Here is a 19662-nt window from a genome sequence, read left to right on the forward strand (position 1 = left end):
CTGTAATAAATGGTAAAGAGTAACAAAATTGTCAAAATTTTTTCAAAAATATTTAAGCGTTATGTTCAAAAATATTTAAAATTATAATGGTAATATCATTACCGAATTTTAAAATAAATTAATGAAGGAATTTTTAGTAACAACAATATAGAGAAAAAAGAGCAAAGATAATTGGTTTCCAGTTACAAAGTCACCTACGCTTCTATTAATGAGTGAATTAATAAAAAAGAAGCACATTTTTTTAATCTCATTCGTTAAACACAGCAACGGCAACAAAATGGTTTAAAATTAGAGTTCCGATAAATTTTTGTATGCATCAGGATTCTACTATAAGTATTTAATTATCAGAAATCGTATTGTTTTATTAGTTTCAATAGGAAATAATCTAGTAGTTAGGTGGTAATTTACTTGGTCAATATGTTTAAGAATAAATTGATATTTGACTTTGTTAAATACTGAATGTACAAAACTGCTGAAGTAGTTCTCATAAACAAGTAGTTATCATCACTCTTTAAAATCAAAAATATAATTTCCTTTATGTCTAATCGCGATCTAGTTCGATTTGCGCATTAATAAAATACCAACTTTCGTACAGTTTATGATTTATGGCATTATAAATTTGAAGCTATAATCTCTTCTACGATGTATGAACACCACGTTCACCCGCTGTATGTCGGCCAAATGTTTATTATGGAACGTATATATGCATACAATGAATTAATAGAAAGAGGGGTTGTTAAAATCATTCATTCAAGTCAGTTGATAAATGCCCACTGCAAGGCATAGGCCTCCCCTAAAGAACGCCGCAATAAACAGTTGTTAGCTTGGAAGCCTTTCAGTCCTAACAGGCGTCGGCTACCCTGGCGAGGTGTTCCGCTCATTGCCACTTCAGAAGAGCATTTCTTCGAGCTACGTCTTGGTGTGCAATATATTTTGTCATATAATATATTATTGTATGACATATATATATATATATATATATATATATATATATATATATATATATATATATATATATATATATATATATATATACACACATATATGTGTGTGTATATATATATATATATACGTTTTCACAAATTTTAATTTTTTGGGTCTTCTTGTAAATTAACACGAATTTCGTTTACAGATTTTTGACCGCTTAGCTTTGAAATCAATTAACTTTTCGTGTAATATTTCTATACCAAATAAATTTTAAAACAATTTAATGTATATATTTCTTTTTAAAATGTGTACTATTTTTAGAAGCTGTGCGGCTACAATAGAGACTCTGTTATTGTATAGTGTAATACTGTCCTTTACATGTCAACTGTGAGTTGTCAGTGTCAGCAGCGACTGAATATTTCGAACGTTAATAATACTTAACCTGTTTCTGTTAGTTATTTAGATAACTACAAATGGAAAATTACTTTAAAGGCAAAAATGTGGAAGAACCATTGGAAAGACATAATATACCTATAAAAGATCTGCCAGAAAATTTTCTTTGGATGCAGGTGTCTTTTTCGATCATAAATGTAGTGCGTTTAAGGCACTGATTTACGCCCATCGTAATTATTTATATTTCTGCAGGTTAAAGGAGGTAGCAAAATGAACAATTTACTCTCTCATGCATCTGGTATAATTGAAGATAAAGCAGCAAAGGCAGTAGTATGGACAGGGGCTGGAGTAGCTATATCTAAAGCCATATCGTGTGCAGAAATCCTTAAAAGACAATATTCTATTGAACACCAAGTTACTAAACTTACACACAAAAAGTGAATTTTAATTAATACAAATAATTGTACCTAATAATTTTAAACAAATTTAATATACATTTTATTTTTAGTGTTGAAGAATATTGGGAACCTAAGATTGATGGGCTTGAGAAAATAATTGTAAAAAGACAAATACCAATGATTCATATACTACTATCACTAGAGGAAATTACAGATCAGAATCAATTAGGGTGTGTTTGTAATTCATTTTTTTTTCTAAAATGCATGGTATTTTTAAAGACATTGTTATAAAAGTGTGTTATTGCAGGTACCAATCTTTAAAAGGTAAAAAGTTCTGGCAAAAAGGAATAAATAACAATAAATCTAATCAGTCATACAAATCGAAGAAGCCATTTAAGCATAAAAAAAGTCAAATGAAATCATAACATAATCATGATTTTACCCATAACATTTAAAAATAATAAAATTTACTTTTTAATTAAATGTTTATTAATTTTTATCTGTATTATATGCCTCCCCCAGCTTATACTGGTTTTTATTTTCATATTAGGTTTTACCTATGTAAGGCAAATCCTAACTCAAGAAAATATGTATATACTCAGTAAAGAATGTTTTTGTCAATAAAACAAACATTTTAATTTTTAAACTTATAATTGACCTACTATATTTTATCACACCCTAAATTTACTAACTGTATAATGTTACAAAATTTATTTTTTAATATTCTTTATTGTGCATGTTTGGATACATTTAAATAGTTTCACAATAATATAAAAAAAGTACAAAGAGCAGTCTTATCAAGGCAATCTCCTAAGGACAGCTATATTATGGAAAAGGTAGAAGTACTAATAATGGGTAGTTGATATGTACAAAACACATATTTACAGACTAATATACATAAGCATACATAGACCTGTAAACATACATACATATGTATATAACATAATATTTATAATAAATAAGGTATAATTCATATTGTAAATACAAAACAATAACAAAAACATCAAACTGATTTCAATCACACTTGCCTCAGAAAGAAGAAACAGAGAAAGAAAATGATATGAATTAACAGATGGATAATTATAGGTTTAGTAAATAGTTCTTAACCATTTTCTTTAAAATTGGTAGTGAGTAAGAACATCTTAAATTCAACTATAAATTATTCCACAATCGAATGGCCTGTGTGGTGAAAGATTTGGCCATAAATGAGGAAGAATGCACCAGTATTTTTATTTCAGCTTCTCTGATGACCTCAAAGACATTTCTCATGCAAAATTTATCAGCTGTGTCCACTTAAGTTTTAAATAATGTACACTACATCTAAAGATTATCACCCTACACCCAATGATTATGCTCTTCAATAATTTAATCTTGAGTAATATTGCTATTTAAATTATTTAGGTACAATACTTGTAAACTATTTTTTTAAATTTCTAGGAGGTTTTAGAATAAAAAAACATTATTGGTAACTAGAAAATTATAAAAAGGTGAAATAATATTATAAAGTGCTCAAGAAGAACCTAACTAGAGATAGTTATTTGGATGTATTACTACCTCTAGTGAGTGGCTTACTTTGTGAATGATGCAGATAACTACAAGGCATTGTTAAATTTCTTATATCCATCATTCAGCAGCTCTTTGAAGTATCCTCCATAATTTTTGTGCAAAATTATTTTAATATTCAATCTCTGTTTATGACCAAGCAAATGCCAATGACATTAACAAGTTTTATGTCTGCACATCATGACCAAAAAATATCAAACTCTTACTTCAATAGGCTTGTGCAAGAAATGATAATACAGGTAGCATTGGAGTTCATAAGATGGTTTTATAGGCATCTCATTGAAAAGCCTAGTTGCTTAATGAACCATGGAGTGGGCTATGCTTGGGGTTTCTTTATGCTAAAGAGTTAGTGGCTTATTAAAAGATGTTTGTAACACTTTATCAATTTATTTAACACACGAACAAATTTTTATTAGCGCTTGAGGGCGAGCAAAAAGGACCTGCATTCGTCGTGGGACTCTGGGGCGCACTGTGCTCCGCGACCGAGTGAAAGCGGGCAATAGAACAAAGGCGCAAAAGAAATAAAAAAAACAAAAGTAACAAAAGGTCTGCGCCCGCGTCACCGGTGCGTGCATGTGCTCGCTGCACTAATTCGGCACACTAAGTTCGCCCGTCGGCTACGCTCGCCCACAAAATCTTACACCTATTATTCATTCAGACATCACATCAGTGTATATACGACTCCCACGATGCGATCAAATCTCTAATGGTAAAACATTATTAATTTTTGTTTAATATTCTGTGAAGTTTTTTTTTAAGTTTTACAAAAAGAAAACTATTTTTGCTTAGTATCCATTAATTTATTGTTAAAACCAATTATAATCAATGTTTATGTGACACAAGAAGTCATTTTTTAAAAAATAAAGTTGATAAAGAAGAACATAGAAAATATTTCTTAATACATTTATAATTTTTAAAATGCAATTTTTTGATGCTTTAGCTATCAATTATTCTTAGTTATATAATTAAGACTTCGGTCTAAACAATTCATACAGAAATTCATTCAACCATTGTATTTGTATTTTTTACTTTTTTTTCATACATGAAAAGCAAAATCTAACAAATATACAAGAAAACTCTTAGTTGAACTGCAACTGAATTTGCTAATTTGCTTTCCTAATACTGGAAAGAAAGCAGTAATATTAAAACTATTTACTTGAGAAGAAAATATCAGTTAATGAAATATTTAAGAACATACATGTATACATTTATCATATACAATGAAAGATTAATAGTCCATTGTTACGCTAATTGTCAAAAGTAGTATGTAACTAATGAATACCTTTTAAGTATAAGGTATATCTAGAATAAACGTAAATATAAGTTAATAAATATGTTCAATATTATCAGATCTAAGCTTCTGATTCACCGGTGGTTTGTGAAATAGGTGTTTCATCATCAAGTTTTGGTAGTATCAATATTTCTTTTGATATTATCGAGTACTTTGTAACAAAGTACGTAAATCTTTTGCATAAGTGTGTTTCCTTCTCAAAGGCATCAAATATAGCACGATGATGAAAATAGGCATGTGAGAAAATCCTATATACTCTTCTGCATACTGAACCTAATTTAGCCACTGAGGATTCTTTTATGCTTACTCTGAAAAAAAAATATTACTTTGTGTGAGTATATCTAATGAAAGGTTGATTTTGTTGTTTTTTTACTATATAGTACAATAATTATTTTCATAATAAAGATAAAAGAATTTACTATTGCTAGAATAGACTACAGGCACTTATGTTGTCTCAGCAGGCTGGTTACTGCAACAAAGCAGCACTGCACATATTTTGCTCTCCCTGAGAAATTTCTGCAGATCCTTAACCCTTGCGCGCATGGCGCTTTTCAGTATTGGGAATATATTTTTTTTTAATGATAAATGAAATATTATTGTTTATGATCCTGTGATCTGTACCCATCCATTCAGAGCAAGCAATTTTAAGCAGTATTTTAAAGATTTGATATAATGTTGCCTACTTTAATTCAGGCAGATCTGACTCATACACACCCGGGGAGTTTGGACAGATATGTCCATAGGCAGTTACCAGATTAATGGACTAAAGACATTCAATAGTATATAAATTTGTGTGATATCTCTTATTTAATTAAAAATTAGTAGCTACCTGCTTGGAAAGTACTTATTGCTGTTTAGCAAACATGCTGCACCATCAAGTGTGTGTCTTGTATAATCAATGGCAGGACATTCCTTTGGAGTCTTATGAGCAGCACACAGAAATATCCATTGTTCAGTTGCAGTCATCTGGGTGCAAGTTTCTGGTTTACACTCACTTTGCAATCTTACTGCAAGACCATTTAATTCCATACAGAACTGTCTGAAACAATAACCATACATGTTAATTATATAAATCTATGCTGCTTGTTTTCACAATCTCAAGGAAATTATTTCCAGTAATAATAAACACTCTTATATTAATGTTGGGAATTAATACAACTAGCAATCCTATATGAATAAAAGATCACAATTTTGTATAAACAACTCCAGTTATCTAGTAGTAACTTAACACAAGATTATAGTCAACTAACCGTAAGTGTTCGTATTTCCAAACTCCCTCATCTTGTGCTTCAGGCATTTTAAGGATTGCTTCTAAATTAGAGGGGTCACGTCGTATAGTTTGTTGAATAAATTGTTGTACTGCCAGAGTACTGTCCATTTCTTCAAAAGGTTCATCAGGCCATCGGCAAAAATCCTGTAAATAAATTTCATAAAGATCTAAATCGTATCACATAAAAATGAAATCTTTAATTAAAAAAAAAGAATAAGTGGACACCTTTGCTTTAGAACCTGGTTGGTTACGTCTGAGTATTTGAACTCCATCAGCCATATTATAGAAGTACAAAACAGGTTTATTTGATAAAATTCTTTTTGTGTAAAAAGCAAAAATTGATTGATGGTAAAAACTTTACGAAAGCCAAAATTTGCTCAAAGATTCATTCATATTTAACTATGTTAGAAATTGCCATAGACTATTCTTATCACAGATAACGCACAATCAAATCAAGTAAATTTTATAATCTCTATTGAATTTGCTGAAAAGTAACCAGCAGTTTACATTACCTAAGTAATTTTAGTCTTCATTTATAAAAAGTCAGAAACCGTCCACATTTTTTACAAATAAGATAAATGATTGATAGCAAAATTGCTATAACATAGCCACTAATACTTTAATCAAAGCAAATATTACAGACAAAAATTATTTTAAATAATAAAAAACTTAAAAAGCAAATTGGTAACTTCAGGTGCCCGGAAAAATATGTGTAAATAAAGAGGGAAATCCTGTAAATTACGAATAATATTAATCTTACGGAACATTGCTTACCCGATACCATTATTAAACATGTCATCTAAACTGCCTCATCACTTTGTTTTTAAAAATCTATTATATGTCTATACTGTTTTAATCATCTTTTTATACTCTATAGTATTTTGATAAATAAATAATAATGTATAACGTAAATGTTTACTAAATTTGTCTAAGAAATACTTAGTGTAATACATTGTTTTTCTTTAAAATAAAACATGCTAATATGATCAGACATTTAAGACATCATGCTTCACTTAATACTTTGTTTTGTGTTTTTGTGTGGTTCATCGGCCCTGGATATGACAACTAGCTCTTTTGGCAGAAATAATAATGGATTTATTGCTGCATTTGGTGACTTCAATTCCGATGAACTAACTGACGCTTTTATTATAAACGGTTCTCGTATTGAAGTGCTTCTTGCATATGACAAAGAACCATTTTTACGACCATCTAAGTTTGTTTGTTCTTTTAATAATAACATAATAACAAGTATTGTGCCTGGTGACTATGATGGAGACGCTTACATGGATATACTTTTTACCACACAAATTCAAAACACTACATCTCATTTACACGAAGTGAGGATTTTGTGGGGAGGATCACAAAATTTAAATTGTTCAGATGCATTTTTGATTAAGGCCATTACCGTAGGTCAACCTTTAGTGTTAGACTATAATCGTGATATGATTCTAGATCTGTTTGGTATCAATGTGCAGAATCAAAGAGTGTTTTGGGTATTTGATAAATTAAGAACCACTCCTGTTGAAATACTCATGGGTGGTGATTTGCTCAAGGAAATAAAACTTCCACATTCTCATTCCTTTTTAGATGTAAATGATGATAATGCTGCAGATTTGTTAATAACTACAAAGTTAGATGTGGAAGTTTGGTTGAATGATGAAATGGGTGGATTTAAATATAGAGATAGCATTGAGTTACTTGTTGGACACCCTGCAATATATGGACAAGCTTTATTTACGGATGTTGCTTTGTCTGGACAGTTCTTCTTAGTTATACCTGTGTGTTATGATGTGGAATGTCGTAATAGCACCATTTTAATCTATGACAACAAACAATGGCATGACTTACAAGTAGACTTCAATGATGGAAAGGGAACTTTGTGGCGATTTGTTCCTCCTCGAGATGAAATATATCTAGATACTATAACAATGAGAAGTGGAGACTACAATATGGATGGATATCCAGACATATTGATGACCTTGGGTCCAGTTAATAGTAATGAAACTGCAGTTTTTTTGTTACATAATGTTCCATGTAATTCAGTGGGCTGTAAATTTTCACGAACATTTCAAGTACAGTGGGATAAGTTTGATTTATTTGGAAAAAATGTTGTAATGGCGACATTTTACGATTTTTACATGGATGGTGTTCTTGACATTATATATATAAAGAAAAACATCACAATGCGAACTTACACTATGAATGCTTTTAGAAATGAACTAGAATATGACACAAACTTCATAAAGGTGATAGTGGTAACTGGTCTTAGTAATAAAAATATACCTGTTATTAATGGAACATTGTACAATAGGAAAGTAACCTTTGGTAAGTTTTATTATTTACAAACGTTCTTTGTATTTCATCCATAATTTTGTTAGTAATGCTACTTATGTAAAATATTTTAACATATTCCCTAAGCTTTACTACAATTTTACAAATATTTTGTCATTGTGTTGGCAGTCTAATATGCATTATAATGGCAGACTAACATGTCCCTCAAATATACAGCATATCAGTCAATATTTATATGACATGTTTTATTTTTCCAGGTACTAATTTGCCAGGCCCTAAATTGGGCTACAATACTTGGTCTCAAGAAGGTACTTACAGAACAGGAGTTTGTGCACAATTATCTCAGTCAGCCTACTTCCCGTTACAACTACCATATTCAATATTTGGATTAGATAGAACACCAAATTTCGTTGACAATCTTAATGTTGGTTTATCAGGCTTTTCTAAGAGCTGGACACAAATAATACCTAATTCACAAATAGTTGTTATTCCAGCTCCTCCAAATGATCCTTCACAATGGAGAGCTCAGTTATTTGTGACCCCTAGCAAGGTTATTTTAAAAAGTGTCTATGTATTAACCGCTATTATTGTTATAATAATAGCAAGTGTATTGTACTTGCATTGGAAAGAAAGAAATGATAGACAGGACATAATAGAAATAGATGAAAAGACCTATGTAAAGATATAGTAAATTTTAAATGTAATAGTTAATTAATGATGACATTAAATAACAAGGTCCATAATTTTATTATTGCAACAGTTTAAATGCATATTGAAGTCAGGTTTTGATTTATTATAGTGCCTTACAACATTGTAAATAAAAATTTTAATTATGCAGACAACATATTATTACATGGCATTCATAAATATATTTAATATCTAAAAAATTAGTAGGCATGTCTGTGATTGCTTTTTTGTAAAGAAATTGATAGGTAGAGATGTTTATTTGTTTAAGTTGTTACAAGTATATTTTTTTTATAGAACTGCTTAAACTGTTAATAACAAACTATGTATTTAATTGTATATTAAACATAACTTAAGGTTTGACATTTTAATTTTAATATATATTTAGTGTCTTGATTTGTGGCTATGTTTTTTCTCCTTTTTAGATTTTTTCTTTTCAATCTTCTCCAGTTTTCTGTAAAAATAAATATAATGTGTGACTATCAATCTAATAAGGCATTAAAACATTACTTTTATAAATTAAACAAAAAGTATATATACATATATATATAAATAAGGTAAATATAAGATATTTCATTTTTACCAATGGTAATAACAAATTAAAAATTATTTTGTATAGACAAAAGTTTTAAAAGGTAATTATGAATATTAAAAATGACAAAAAATTTGACAGCATTAATACTATAAGTATTAGTAAAGAACGTATAAGTAACTAGTAAAGAACCATTTCAGAGGAAATTTCCTCGCAATATTGATTCGTTTGTCATTGAACATGAGTGATATCAATATGAACATTTATATTTAACGTCGAGCAAACAGAACTATTTGTAAATTATCAGAAACATGGGCTTTAGTTCATAGGAGTAATATATATCGCAAATTATATATATTATAATATAACAAATATTCAATAATAATAATACTAGCAGGTTTCAAAAGCTCTACTATCCATATTTCCTGTGAGATTTAAACAAAAAAAAATATTCAGTAAAGTCCTTACTTTAATAATTTCTTCTTTTGTTTTTTAGTTAACTGACTGATAAGATCAATTTCAGTTAAATTGGAAACATCTTCTTCTTCAATTTTAGTGGCTGCCAGAGGTAAAGCACCTGGTTTCATAACTAAGCCTGTATCACGCATCTGCTGCATCAGTGTTGGTACATCTGGTTTTTCTTCTTCTTCTTCTTGAGTAGATGATGATGCTTGCAATGCACGAGCTTCACTCATTGATAAAGAATACATGGAACACTCCTTGTCTAAAATAAATAAGATTATGTATTGAAATAACCATTATTATTTGTTCAATTTAAACAACTATTAGCAGCACTCTTAATGAAACAAGTTGCCTTAAATACAAAAATTGGTACAAAAAAAATTAAAAGCTTTGTATTAAAAACCTGACTGCTTTTATTTCCATTTCCGTTGGATGTTACAAATGTTTGTTTTTTTTTCGAAATGGAAACTGATAACACTATAAACCACATAATGGTTACTTTTCTATGGGTACTAAAGACCAAATTAAAATAAATTGAAATAAAAATCAATTATAACCTTTAATGAACTGGTCCATTTTTCTAGAACAAGGACCAGTTGATTGACAGATTTTAAGAAATTAAATGTTTATTTCCAGAGCCAGAAAAGGTGCATATGCATTAATCTATTTCTTAAGGAATTCGAACTTTTGAGGGAATGCTAATCATAGAATTATTGTTGCATGTTCAAATTAATATTCAAATGCAGAATCAAGTAAACACAAATCTAATGATTTTTGAGCATTGATAACAACATCTATATAAAATTATTGTAATATAAACATATTGTGACATTAAAATAATTATTATATTATGATAAAACAATAAAGTAAAATAATATAGATACCAGTGTTAATGTGTCCCCATTTATGACATTTAATACACCTGACATTTCTGACCAATATTCCAAATGGCTGATCTCGAATTTCATTATCCCCTTTGCAATAACTCTCCCTAGGTGCATTATATTTTCGTTGCCATTCAAATTTATATTCTGGTTCATTATCTTCTCGTTCTCTTTCTTTTTTCACACCAGGTGGTGGTTCATACATAAAATTCAAGCTTAATTTGTCTTTACTGTCTTTACTCAACAAAGCTCTGAAAAGATTGAAAATGTTTAGCAAGACTAAATAAAATAACTATAATACATAGTGAAATAATAGTAGCAAAAACATATTTTATGAATTGTGTAGGCATTTTTTGGGTCATTCAAATTTACATTATTATGTTCAATTCTTACCCTTAATTTAATGTGCAATTATAAATGAAAATACTACATTTAATATGTATGTAAAAAAAAAAGAAAAACTTGACTTAGGTATACCATCAATGTTCGATCTTTCAAGGTTTAAAAGTCAGGCATGATGTGTTATTAAATATAATGTAATATAAATATTAAGTATATTACACTATTGATGGGTTCATTACTACCAGGTATTCAAGCTATTCTTAAGTTTTTGTTTTCATTAGAAACAATATCTATTTTAAAGGATAAGTGAACTTGAACAAACAGTAGCCTTGTCCGAAATTGTTGACGGGTTTACGAAACATATTTAAGTAATTTCATTAGTATGCAAAACAATTACTTATTTTCGTGCAACTCCTGTTCTTTCTCATATTGAATACGCAATTCCTCTTGTTTTTTCTTATAAGCCTCAGTTTTTTGTTCTGCCATCCATACCTAGAAACGATTCCCTTTTAAATATTTCACAATAACAAATAAAATGGCGAACTGGTTACATTAGATTTAAAAGTAATTCATGACTTCGTCAATTGTTATTTAAAATTTGGTGTCTTTGATTGTAATCATAAAATAGAAAAGTTATTAATATAAGAAATGTATCTAAAAGAATATGTAAGCTTACTCGTTTCAAGTTATCTCTAGATGCGGGGTGAAAGAACTTCTTACACATATAATTATTAAAACCTTTGCCCATTGTTAGTCACAAGTGTTGCTTTTTAATGAACAAAAATATTGTTTTCCAGAAAAATACTATTCATCAAACTATAAGAACTAACAAATCCTCAAATATGTCCTTGACTAAAGTGAACAAAACATTTATATTTTTTTCTTCTTTTGTACAAAAGGCTAAAGGTTTAAGCCTATACAGCCAAGTGATTTTTTTCACTTTAAGGATTTAGGAAGTTAAAAATCACAGCCAATATAGCTAGTTGTAATAAAGTTTCCGTTGCGGTAAAATATCTTTGTTGGTAATAAGTATTGGTTTTTGCTAGGTTATAATTATTTGATAGTAGTCACCTAAAAGTCAGTGATACTATCTAGACCAATCTGTGGTACTATACTTGATAATGTAGTATTATATTATAGTATTATTAACAACCCCCTGTGAAAGTAACTTAACACCGGTAAGACGATAACGCTAATGGTTATGCAGTAAATCATATAAATAAATTTCAGAATAAACTGACAATCGGATTAAAATCTACCCTTTGTTTACAGAAACCCTATTTTTGTGTAGTAGTTTGAACATGTACTAGTATTTTTTCTAATTTCTTAAAGGTACACGAGAAAAAAAAAATGAGGTTGTTGAGATGCCAAAGAGTATATCAATAATTTTAATTCAGAATAATGTAATATTAAAAAAGTCGTGTGTGTACAAAGTGATTAAATCCGATTGTGTCTATTAGATTAATATTTCTGACGTGCAAAATCAAATATAGGGTACTAAAAATAAGACAACTCTGTCAAGTAACTGTATATGGAATAAATTTAGTCAATTAAATATATCGTTTGATAAAATAACAATTATACTTAATCCCAATACCTACATAATGACTGTTTTATTACTTTTGAAGGAGATTTTTGAAGAACTATATTTTAACGCTGTAATAAAAAGTCATATATGTTAAAAGTTTATCTGTGGCGTGTTCTGTATTGGCAACAGTAAATTTTGCGTATCTTACGTTTATTGTAAGTGATGTTTGTCCTTGTTAAATGGTGCTAGTGATAAATAAGTTCCAAAATAATTAAGTTGTATATACATTACTTTTTCCATTGACAGAAAAATTCCAGACTGCACGTAATTATTTTGAAACTTGAATTAGAAGACAAATGTTAGTTGTAAGGCAAATTGAAATTTAGCATTAAGATTTGTCTTTGTAATAAGTTTGTGTGGTTTCCTCTATATATTTTTAATTTTAATGTTTGCGTTTTATCGTAATTTAGAACGTAGAAACCTATTTCGCTAGAAGAAGAGCGGTTAATCCGGATTCACAATTCACATTTGCTCATTGTCATCTTCGTGTTGCTTTATGTTTTAACACATTCGTACGGTTTTATCGTGTTGGAGTATTTTTAGAATCAGACGGTGGTTGTATAGCTTGATGTCTTCGTAAACATATTATGATTGTAAATACTTACATTGTTTTTATTATGGTTAAGTGGAATCGTTTTGTGCATTAAATTTAAAGATACAGATTTAATTTTACAATTGTGATGAAAATTTTTAGTGTTTGTGAAGAACATAGTGAAAGCTCACAAAGCTGATAATTTTGTGTTTATGGTAAGTTACCCAGTTTTAGATATTGCTTTAAAGATTAATTATATATTTCTGTAAGAGTATGTTTATGAGATATTTGTTCTCCTGTTCAACTATCAAAAACCAATAACTGTAATTCTAATATTTGCGATTACGTTCTTGAAATTAGAAATTTAAATCATATTTTATTTCTTGTGTATTGTATGACTATAATCCTATTTTTGGCTCTATAATCAAAAACACAGCAGTCTTCCTGCTTGTACTTCAAATGATTGTATTTATATATATAGTTTCCTGACTAGATTATAATCCATAAATAATATGCAAGTCAATAAATTTGCAACCACTTTTTAATTTTTTTTTCTCCAAGCAATACTTTGTTTTACTATGATGCTTCTTTTTGTGAGGACAGCTTATAACAAATTTATTAGGACCAATAAAAAATTGAATTGACAAAATAAATTTCTTTAAGTCTATTTACATTTTTATAAGAAAAGTATATAGACTGATGAAATATACTTGATAGGATTATAAAATAACCAGAATAAATAACCATTACATGAGAAAAGTTGAGAGGTTCAAAAAATTATTATTCAGTTGAATAATTTTTTGATTTAATATAAAATCAAATTTATATTACATTCATATATTTGTCACATAATATATTTATGTGTGTTCATGAAAATATTGATGGTCAAAATAAGTTTAAAAAGATACTAGTTAGTTGATTAACATTGTTTAGGTATGTAGAGTTATATGTGTAAGACAGTTTTGATTAAATATATGATTCATATCTTACGATTTTAAATAATGTGGTTACATTATACTATTTTTATTACAGCAAATGTCACACTTAAATACTTATGATTCTTGAAATTTGTGAGCACAAGAATTGTTTGTAAATTTTGTCAATTTTACTTAAAAATTGTAAGCTTGTTACTTGTTTTTATTAAGGTCACAATTAGTTCACTTGATGTTAAGTGGTTATTGAAGTCTATAGGCAACTTATTTTTTCTTAGTGATTTACCTGTAAGTCTTCAATGATTAGTGTGTCTGCCACTATGTGTATAATTTTTAATAGACTAATATTTATGTAGTATTCCTATCTATTTTTTATAGAAATATATATACAAATGCACACACATATATCCATGCAGGATGTAGATATATACATATATATAATATATATACACATGTTTATATTTATATATATATACATATATGTGTCTATACTTTTTGTGTATACATAATAATTTTCCTAACTTAAGTTTGCTAACATTAAAAATAATATTTTTAACAAAATAATATATATCTTAATATTCTTAAAATTTTTGTCTGTTTAGATCATTCCAATTCATTTTTTGTGGCGTTTATTTTAAAAATACTTGTCCTGTATGCCAATTTTGGTTTGACACTGATATATTCTACACCCATATAGCTATACTATTTTGCTAAATGTAAAACACTTGTGATGAAAATTAAAATATGCTAAAACAGTGGGTCATAGGAATATATATGTTAGACTCCTCCAATGGTCACCACAATGACCAGTCTTATGCTTCTTGCATCCAGTGACTTTCTGCCGCCCCTACATTTTCGGTCCATCTAGTCTTACATGTGTTATTTAGCTTGTAATAAAAATTACTTAAAATTGCTGCAAAATAAACCATATAAACTAGGTTCCAGCAAAGTGGCATATGTGTGAATGAAGTATTAAAATAAGGCTCTTTTGATTTTGCAAATGGCTAAGTGAGATAGCTAAATATACTTGCATGTACAAAGGCTAAGTATTATTTGTTATGTTATATTATAAAATGTGTATCTATTGAAATATAATTTAGACAAATACACATTCAATTACCTCTCATTATGAATATACATATGTATTTATGATAATTATGCTTTAAAATGGCTAGGAGATAAAAGTGACATGTATTCTTAGAACTATTCTGACAAGTTTTTAGTGGTCATACATTGCCGTTTCTAGTCCAGTTTTAAAGATAAAAAAGGCTCACGCCAAATCATTTCATCAAGATCATAAGAGATTTGCACAATGTACAGACTGATCACTATTCTTCTGAAACCAAAAGGCTTAGAGACTTTTCATTTGGTAAAAATATTCCTTCTGCTGAATAGAGGTCAGCTAAGAATGGCTTTTATGAAATTCCTCTCTAATCTCATTAAAACAATACATATCTTCAAACTAAAGCATAGGCATAAAACTAGGGCAGATTTTTTTTTAACATGTTTAAAATATGTTAATACTAAGTATGGTTTTTATGACAAACATATTTATATTAACTTAACTACTTATAATATAATCAATGTAATAGAATAGTGTTAGTTTGTCGGGCCTGTTAGGGGGTGGTCGATTTTTATTACCTTACGTGGTGGGTGTGTTTGGGAGCGGCTGGCCAAACATCGGATCGTCGGGATCGATAATATCGCGGACTATTTCATTTCCGATCGGAATAAATAATTTTCTGAAAATTTTCCTTTACGTTTACAATAGCTGTTTTTTTTTCTAATACATTTTAATTGTCAATTCAACACAATGTTTTAATGTGGTTATTTTAAATACTACGAAAAGTTTCGCGTACAAAATTTATGTTTTATGTTGTTTTGGAACTAGAATAGTGTGAATATAACTCGTAGAGTGGGTGTTAAATAGATCGTCGGTAAGTATGCGTATATATAACACCGTTTATAGGATTATGTTAAAGGAAACATTTATATGCATAATTATTTCGTTAAAAATATTAATTTAAAAAATATATATACACTTTTAACTTTGTTTTTAATTAAATTAAAGAAGCAACAAAGACGATTTAGAAATAGACATTGCATTAGAAAAGGCTTTGTGCTTCTTACAGTTTACAATCAAAAATTTTAAGGCCAATATAGTGTTATTATGTAGTTTGAGTGTAATGCACTTGACATATTATAAATGATATATTATTTACTTATCTGTCAGTTGCCTGCACCATGCAAGAGTTTGTTTATAGAGGTTATAAGTACGCATTTGTTAACGATTTTGTGTATATCAAGGATAGATTTATTTGTCCTTAATGATTTTTTATAATATTATTATTTCTCTATTCTTAAGTATGTCTGAGATAAATCAATGTGGGAAGAAAATAATATCAATATAGTTCGAAAGAGATATATAATAAATTCTATCAATTTATTGGTTATCAACATGTTTAACAAACATATATTATCATGAGGAAAATAATTTTCAGTTTTAAGCGTCGTGTGCTGCATTATACAAAGTTATGTGGGTTATTGAATATATTCCAAGTAACTGTTTAGACCTATCTATCAAAATAGTCTCCATAATCGTAGACAATCTACTGTCTTTAACCACTATTTATTTGTTTTTGTAGGAGTCGGATCATCAGATTTTAGATATATTTATTTGAAATAACCTCAATTGGCTTATAATAATATAACATGTAGTTTAAGAAATTACAATTTGATATAGGTTCACTTGGAATTACTGTTTCTGTCGTATAACCTTGAATAAATTTGTGATAGAAAGATGTCTCAGACAAGATATATCTTAAGTTTAACTAAAAGATGTATTAAAACTCTAAAGTCACCAAAGTTGCTTGAAGAATTGCTCGTCTAAAGTGGCACTAGACAGGGCCCATTGTTCGTGTAGTCGACGGTCGTCGGGGACGAAAGGTTCTCGAGTGGCGACTACGGGCCGATAGATACGTCGTGGGTAAGAAGGCCCCCCATAAGATGGCCCGATGACATAGTTAAGCCAGTGGGAATTCGCTGGATGCGGGCAGCACGAGACCGGTCATTGTAATAATCTTTGGGAGAGGCCTTGCAGTGGGCATATATCGGCTCAAAATGAGTAGAAATTTAAAAAAAGTAACTATTGGCTCAATTTCTATCAATACTCTCGTAGATATCATTGTTGTTTCACTTAGGTAGAGTTTCCTGTCTCGCTCAAGCACTTGCATTGCGGGGTTTATAAGTGTTATCCGTAATTTCCAACACGAACATTAGGTAAATATATTGCCGACAATGGAACGTAAAGAAACATAAATTTATTTAATACTTTAAAACGTGAATCAGCATTATGAATTGATACTCTTCTTTACTTTTGTATGTACACTATATAAATATCAACGTTTAAGCTTGTTCACAAGTATTTAGCCCCTTTTTATTGCTTTGTCAATAACAATCCATGACGAGGTTATATTTTCGTGAATATCCATAATGTATGTTGTTCATCATTTTCAGTACTTTTAATTGTATATTTTATTACGTAATATGTTATTAGACACAAGATATTTAATAATTATGTGTCGTTTTTATCAAAATTGACCTTGGGTTTTCCTTTGTGGGGAATATTATACTGAATGCAATAGATGTAGTGTTACATAGTGTGTTAGTCTATTAAATAAACTTAAATGGTGGACGATATATGTTAATTAACGATATCATTACGCTTTCCTTTATCTCTTCTAATAAAAATATGTAACATGTATAACATTCTCTGCGGTTTGATTACTAGCTATTATTTTATTTATTATATTACGCATAATAAAGCCAAACAGAAACTGGATTAAAATAGATTTACATATTAGGACAGGGAAAAACTTGCATAAACTTATAAAAAAATCTCTGGCTGTTCTATATGTATCTGGCATGTTTTGATCACATTAAAAAAAAATTACATTTTAAAACTAGAAATAACTTTGTATAATTATGATTCGAGATTTTTTTATGTTTGTCATGATATAGAAATTTAGTACATTTTATAATTTTATTCCAAAACAAGAAAAAGTGCAATGCAAGCCGCCAAAAAACTTTAAGGGCATAATGTATTATCTATAATTTAGTTACGGATAAAATGGCGTCCATTTTAGTTTTGGCCTCTTGGTGTGAAAATGGTAGTTTTATAAAAGACCCATATATGGGTACCAGAGGAGGCTTGCTCAAAGGAAACTAAAGAACCGTGTACTCATTTGCGAGTTATGTTGAGACGTATTGAAACCGAACCGTTTTTAAAGAGATTTTTAATTGATGAAAAGTCGATTACGATGGACAAAAACGTGCAAAAAGGTTGTGGTCGAAGATTGTCCAAGCTTCACAGGCTGTAGCAAAACCACGCGAACTCGCAATGAGGTGATGTTGGGTAAGGCGAGATTGGAAGAGCGTTGTTTAATATAAATATTTCACCGTCGTCGTCCATTGATTCGGGTTTCTACTACCAATAAGTTAGAGTGAACGAACTTAATCAATAGAGGTGTAGTATTTCATGTTGGTAATGCTGGACCACACATGTCTTTAGGCGGAAAATTAATAGATTGAGTAAATGGTACTAACGCATTCATATAGCCCTGCCCATGAACCTTAAGATTTTCACCTGTTTCGTTCTCTTCGTAATTCTCGAGGTAAAGTCAAATGAGAACTCATCAGATTTCTAGAGTAACGACATCATATCATATAATACAGCAGTCTTAGTCTTGTAATGAAATGTTTATTAATACTAAAAAAAGTCTCACTATTTTCGTATAAAATATATATAATAGAAAATAAAAAAATAAAATAAATATATAATAGAAAAACCTGGGGGAAAGGTTATTCTATATTTTATATATTGTTCTATATCTATATTTATTATCTATTTAACAGAATAGCAACTAAACCATATCCTATATATCTTATTATAGCTTTAAACTTTCAAGACAAGTTATTGAATGATTATTTTGGTCATAACAAAATTAGATTTGCTATTACCGCTAACAAAACATGAAAAATTCATGTTTTTCTAAAAACTTATAGGTGAGTGACACAATCAGTATTTAGTATTATTTTTATTTTCTGTAAAACCTGCTTATGTTTTAGAATTAAATTCACCAAGTTGTGCAGTTGTGTTTTTAATTGACACCGCTGAGTTGTTGTACATTGTTTGTAAAATTGTCACGATAATAACGTTAATTCTTGTGCTCCAGAGAACTTAATTTTAAAGGACTTTTATTTCTTTCGATTCATTTGCGAGGTTCCATAGCTTCGGCATTTTTAATTTGTATGACTAATATGTATAATGTACATCTTTATTCTCAGTCTCTACGGTTACCGTTTCATCATCTTAGCTAAACAGAATCCGGACTAATTTATCAGAAAACTCTACTTTTATTTGTGCGAGTTATTTTTTGCCTCGAAGTAGCCACAGGGTAACTAGCGCGTAAAACCACCAAAAACTCGAAAGAAGTCGAAGATTATTTTCGCTATAAATCTGACGTTTGTCTGTTGTCACTGTTATTTGTCCTCATGTTTGATATCAGTTTAT

The 19662-nt window shown here is 29.2% G+C and overlaps 5 protein-coding genes across 9 annotated transcripts in view; 3 read left to right on the forward strand and 2 right to left on the reverse strand.

The window, feature by feature from the left end:
• Window positions 1–1314: 1314 nt before the first annotated feature.
• Rpp25 (ribonuclease P protein subunit Rpp25) lies at window positions 1315–2169 on the forward strand. The gene is made up of 4 exons (XM_068773883.1): window positions 1315–1496; window positions 1573–1757; window positions 1829–1948; window positions 2026–2169. The coding sequence occupies exons 1-4, from the start codon at window positions 1401–1403 to the stop codon at window positions 2141–2143; spliced, it is 519 nt and encodes a 172-aa protein (XP_068629984.1). The 5' UTR covers window positions 1315–1400; the 3' UTR covers window positions 2144–2169.
• A 2224-nt stretch (window positions 2170–4393) lies between these two features.
• On the reverse strand, window positions 4394–6246 carry Mob4 (MOB kinase activator 4). The gene is made up of 4 exons (XM_068773715.1): window positions 6068–6246; window positions 5823–5986; window positions 5402–5611; window positions 4394–4880 (listed from the first exon to the last, which is right to left on the reverse strand). Exons 1-4 carry the CDS (start codon window positions 6119–6121, stop codon window positions 4634–4636), a joined length of 675 nt encoding a protein of 224 aa, XP_068629816.1. The 5' UTR covers window positions 6122–6246; the 3' UTR covers window positions 4394–4633.
• Window positions 6247–6745: 499 nt separating this feature from the next.
• Window positions 6746–9182, forward strand: LOC137930420 (T-cell immunomodulatory protein). Its single transcript, XM_068773660.1, has 2 exons — window positions 6746–8167; window positions 8392–9182. The coding sequence occupies exons 1-2, from the start codon at window positions 6847–6849 to the stop codon at window positions 8820–8822; spliced, it is 1752 nt and encodes a 583-aa protein (XP_068629761.1). The 5' UTR covers window positions 6746–6846; the 3' UTR covers window positions 8823–9182.
• Window positions 7878–11895, reverse strand: LOC137930421 (corepressor interacting with RBPJ 1). Its single transcript, XM_068773662.1, has 5 exons — window positions 11715–11895; window positions 11436–11530; window positions 10697–10947; window positions 9819–10074; window positions 7878–9272 (listed from the first exon to the last, which is right to left on the reverse strand). Exons 1-5 carry the CDS (start codon window positions 11784–11786, stop codon window positions 9203–9205), a joined length of 744 nt encoding a protein of 247 aa, XP_068629763.1. The 5' UTR covers window positions 11787–11895; the 3' UTR covers window positions 7878–9202.
• An 865-nt stretch (window positions 11896–12760) lies between these two features.
• The window catches only part of LOC137930647 (receptor-type guanylate cyclase Gyc76C-like), a 31280-nt gene continuing 24378 nt past the window's right edge, over window positions 12761–19662 (forward strand). Inside the window, exons 1-2 of one of the 5 annotated variants that reach the window (XM_068773972.1) lie at window positions 12801–12890; window positions 13170–13373. The gene's annotated coding sequence lies outside the window, so the exon portion shown is untranslated. The other 4 variants (XM_068773975.1, XM_068773973.1, XM_068773974.1 and 1 more) reach the window with 4 other exon arrangements.

Source organism: Battus philenor, unplaced genomic scaffold (genome assembly GCF_028537555.1).
Source record: "Battus philenor isolate CCGP_79_NKW_IND1 unplaced genomic scaffold, ilBatPhil1.0.hap1 SCAF_6, whole genome shotgun sequence".
NCBI lineage: Eukaryota > Metazoa > Arthropoda > Insecta > Lepidoptera > Papilionidae > Battus > Battus philenor.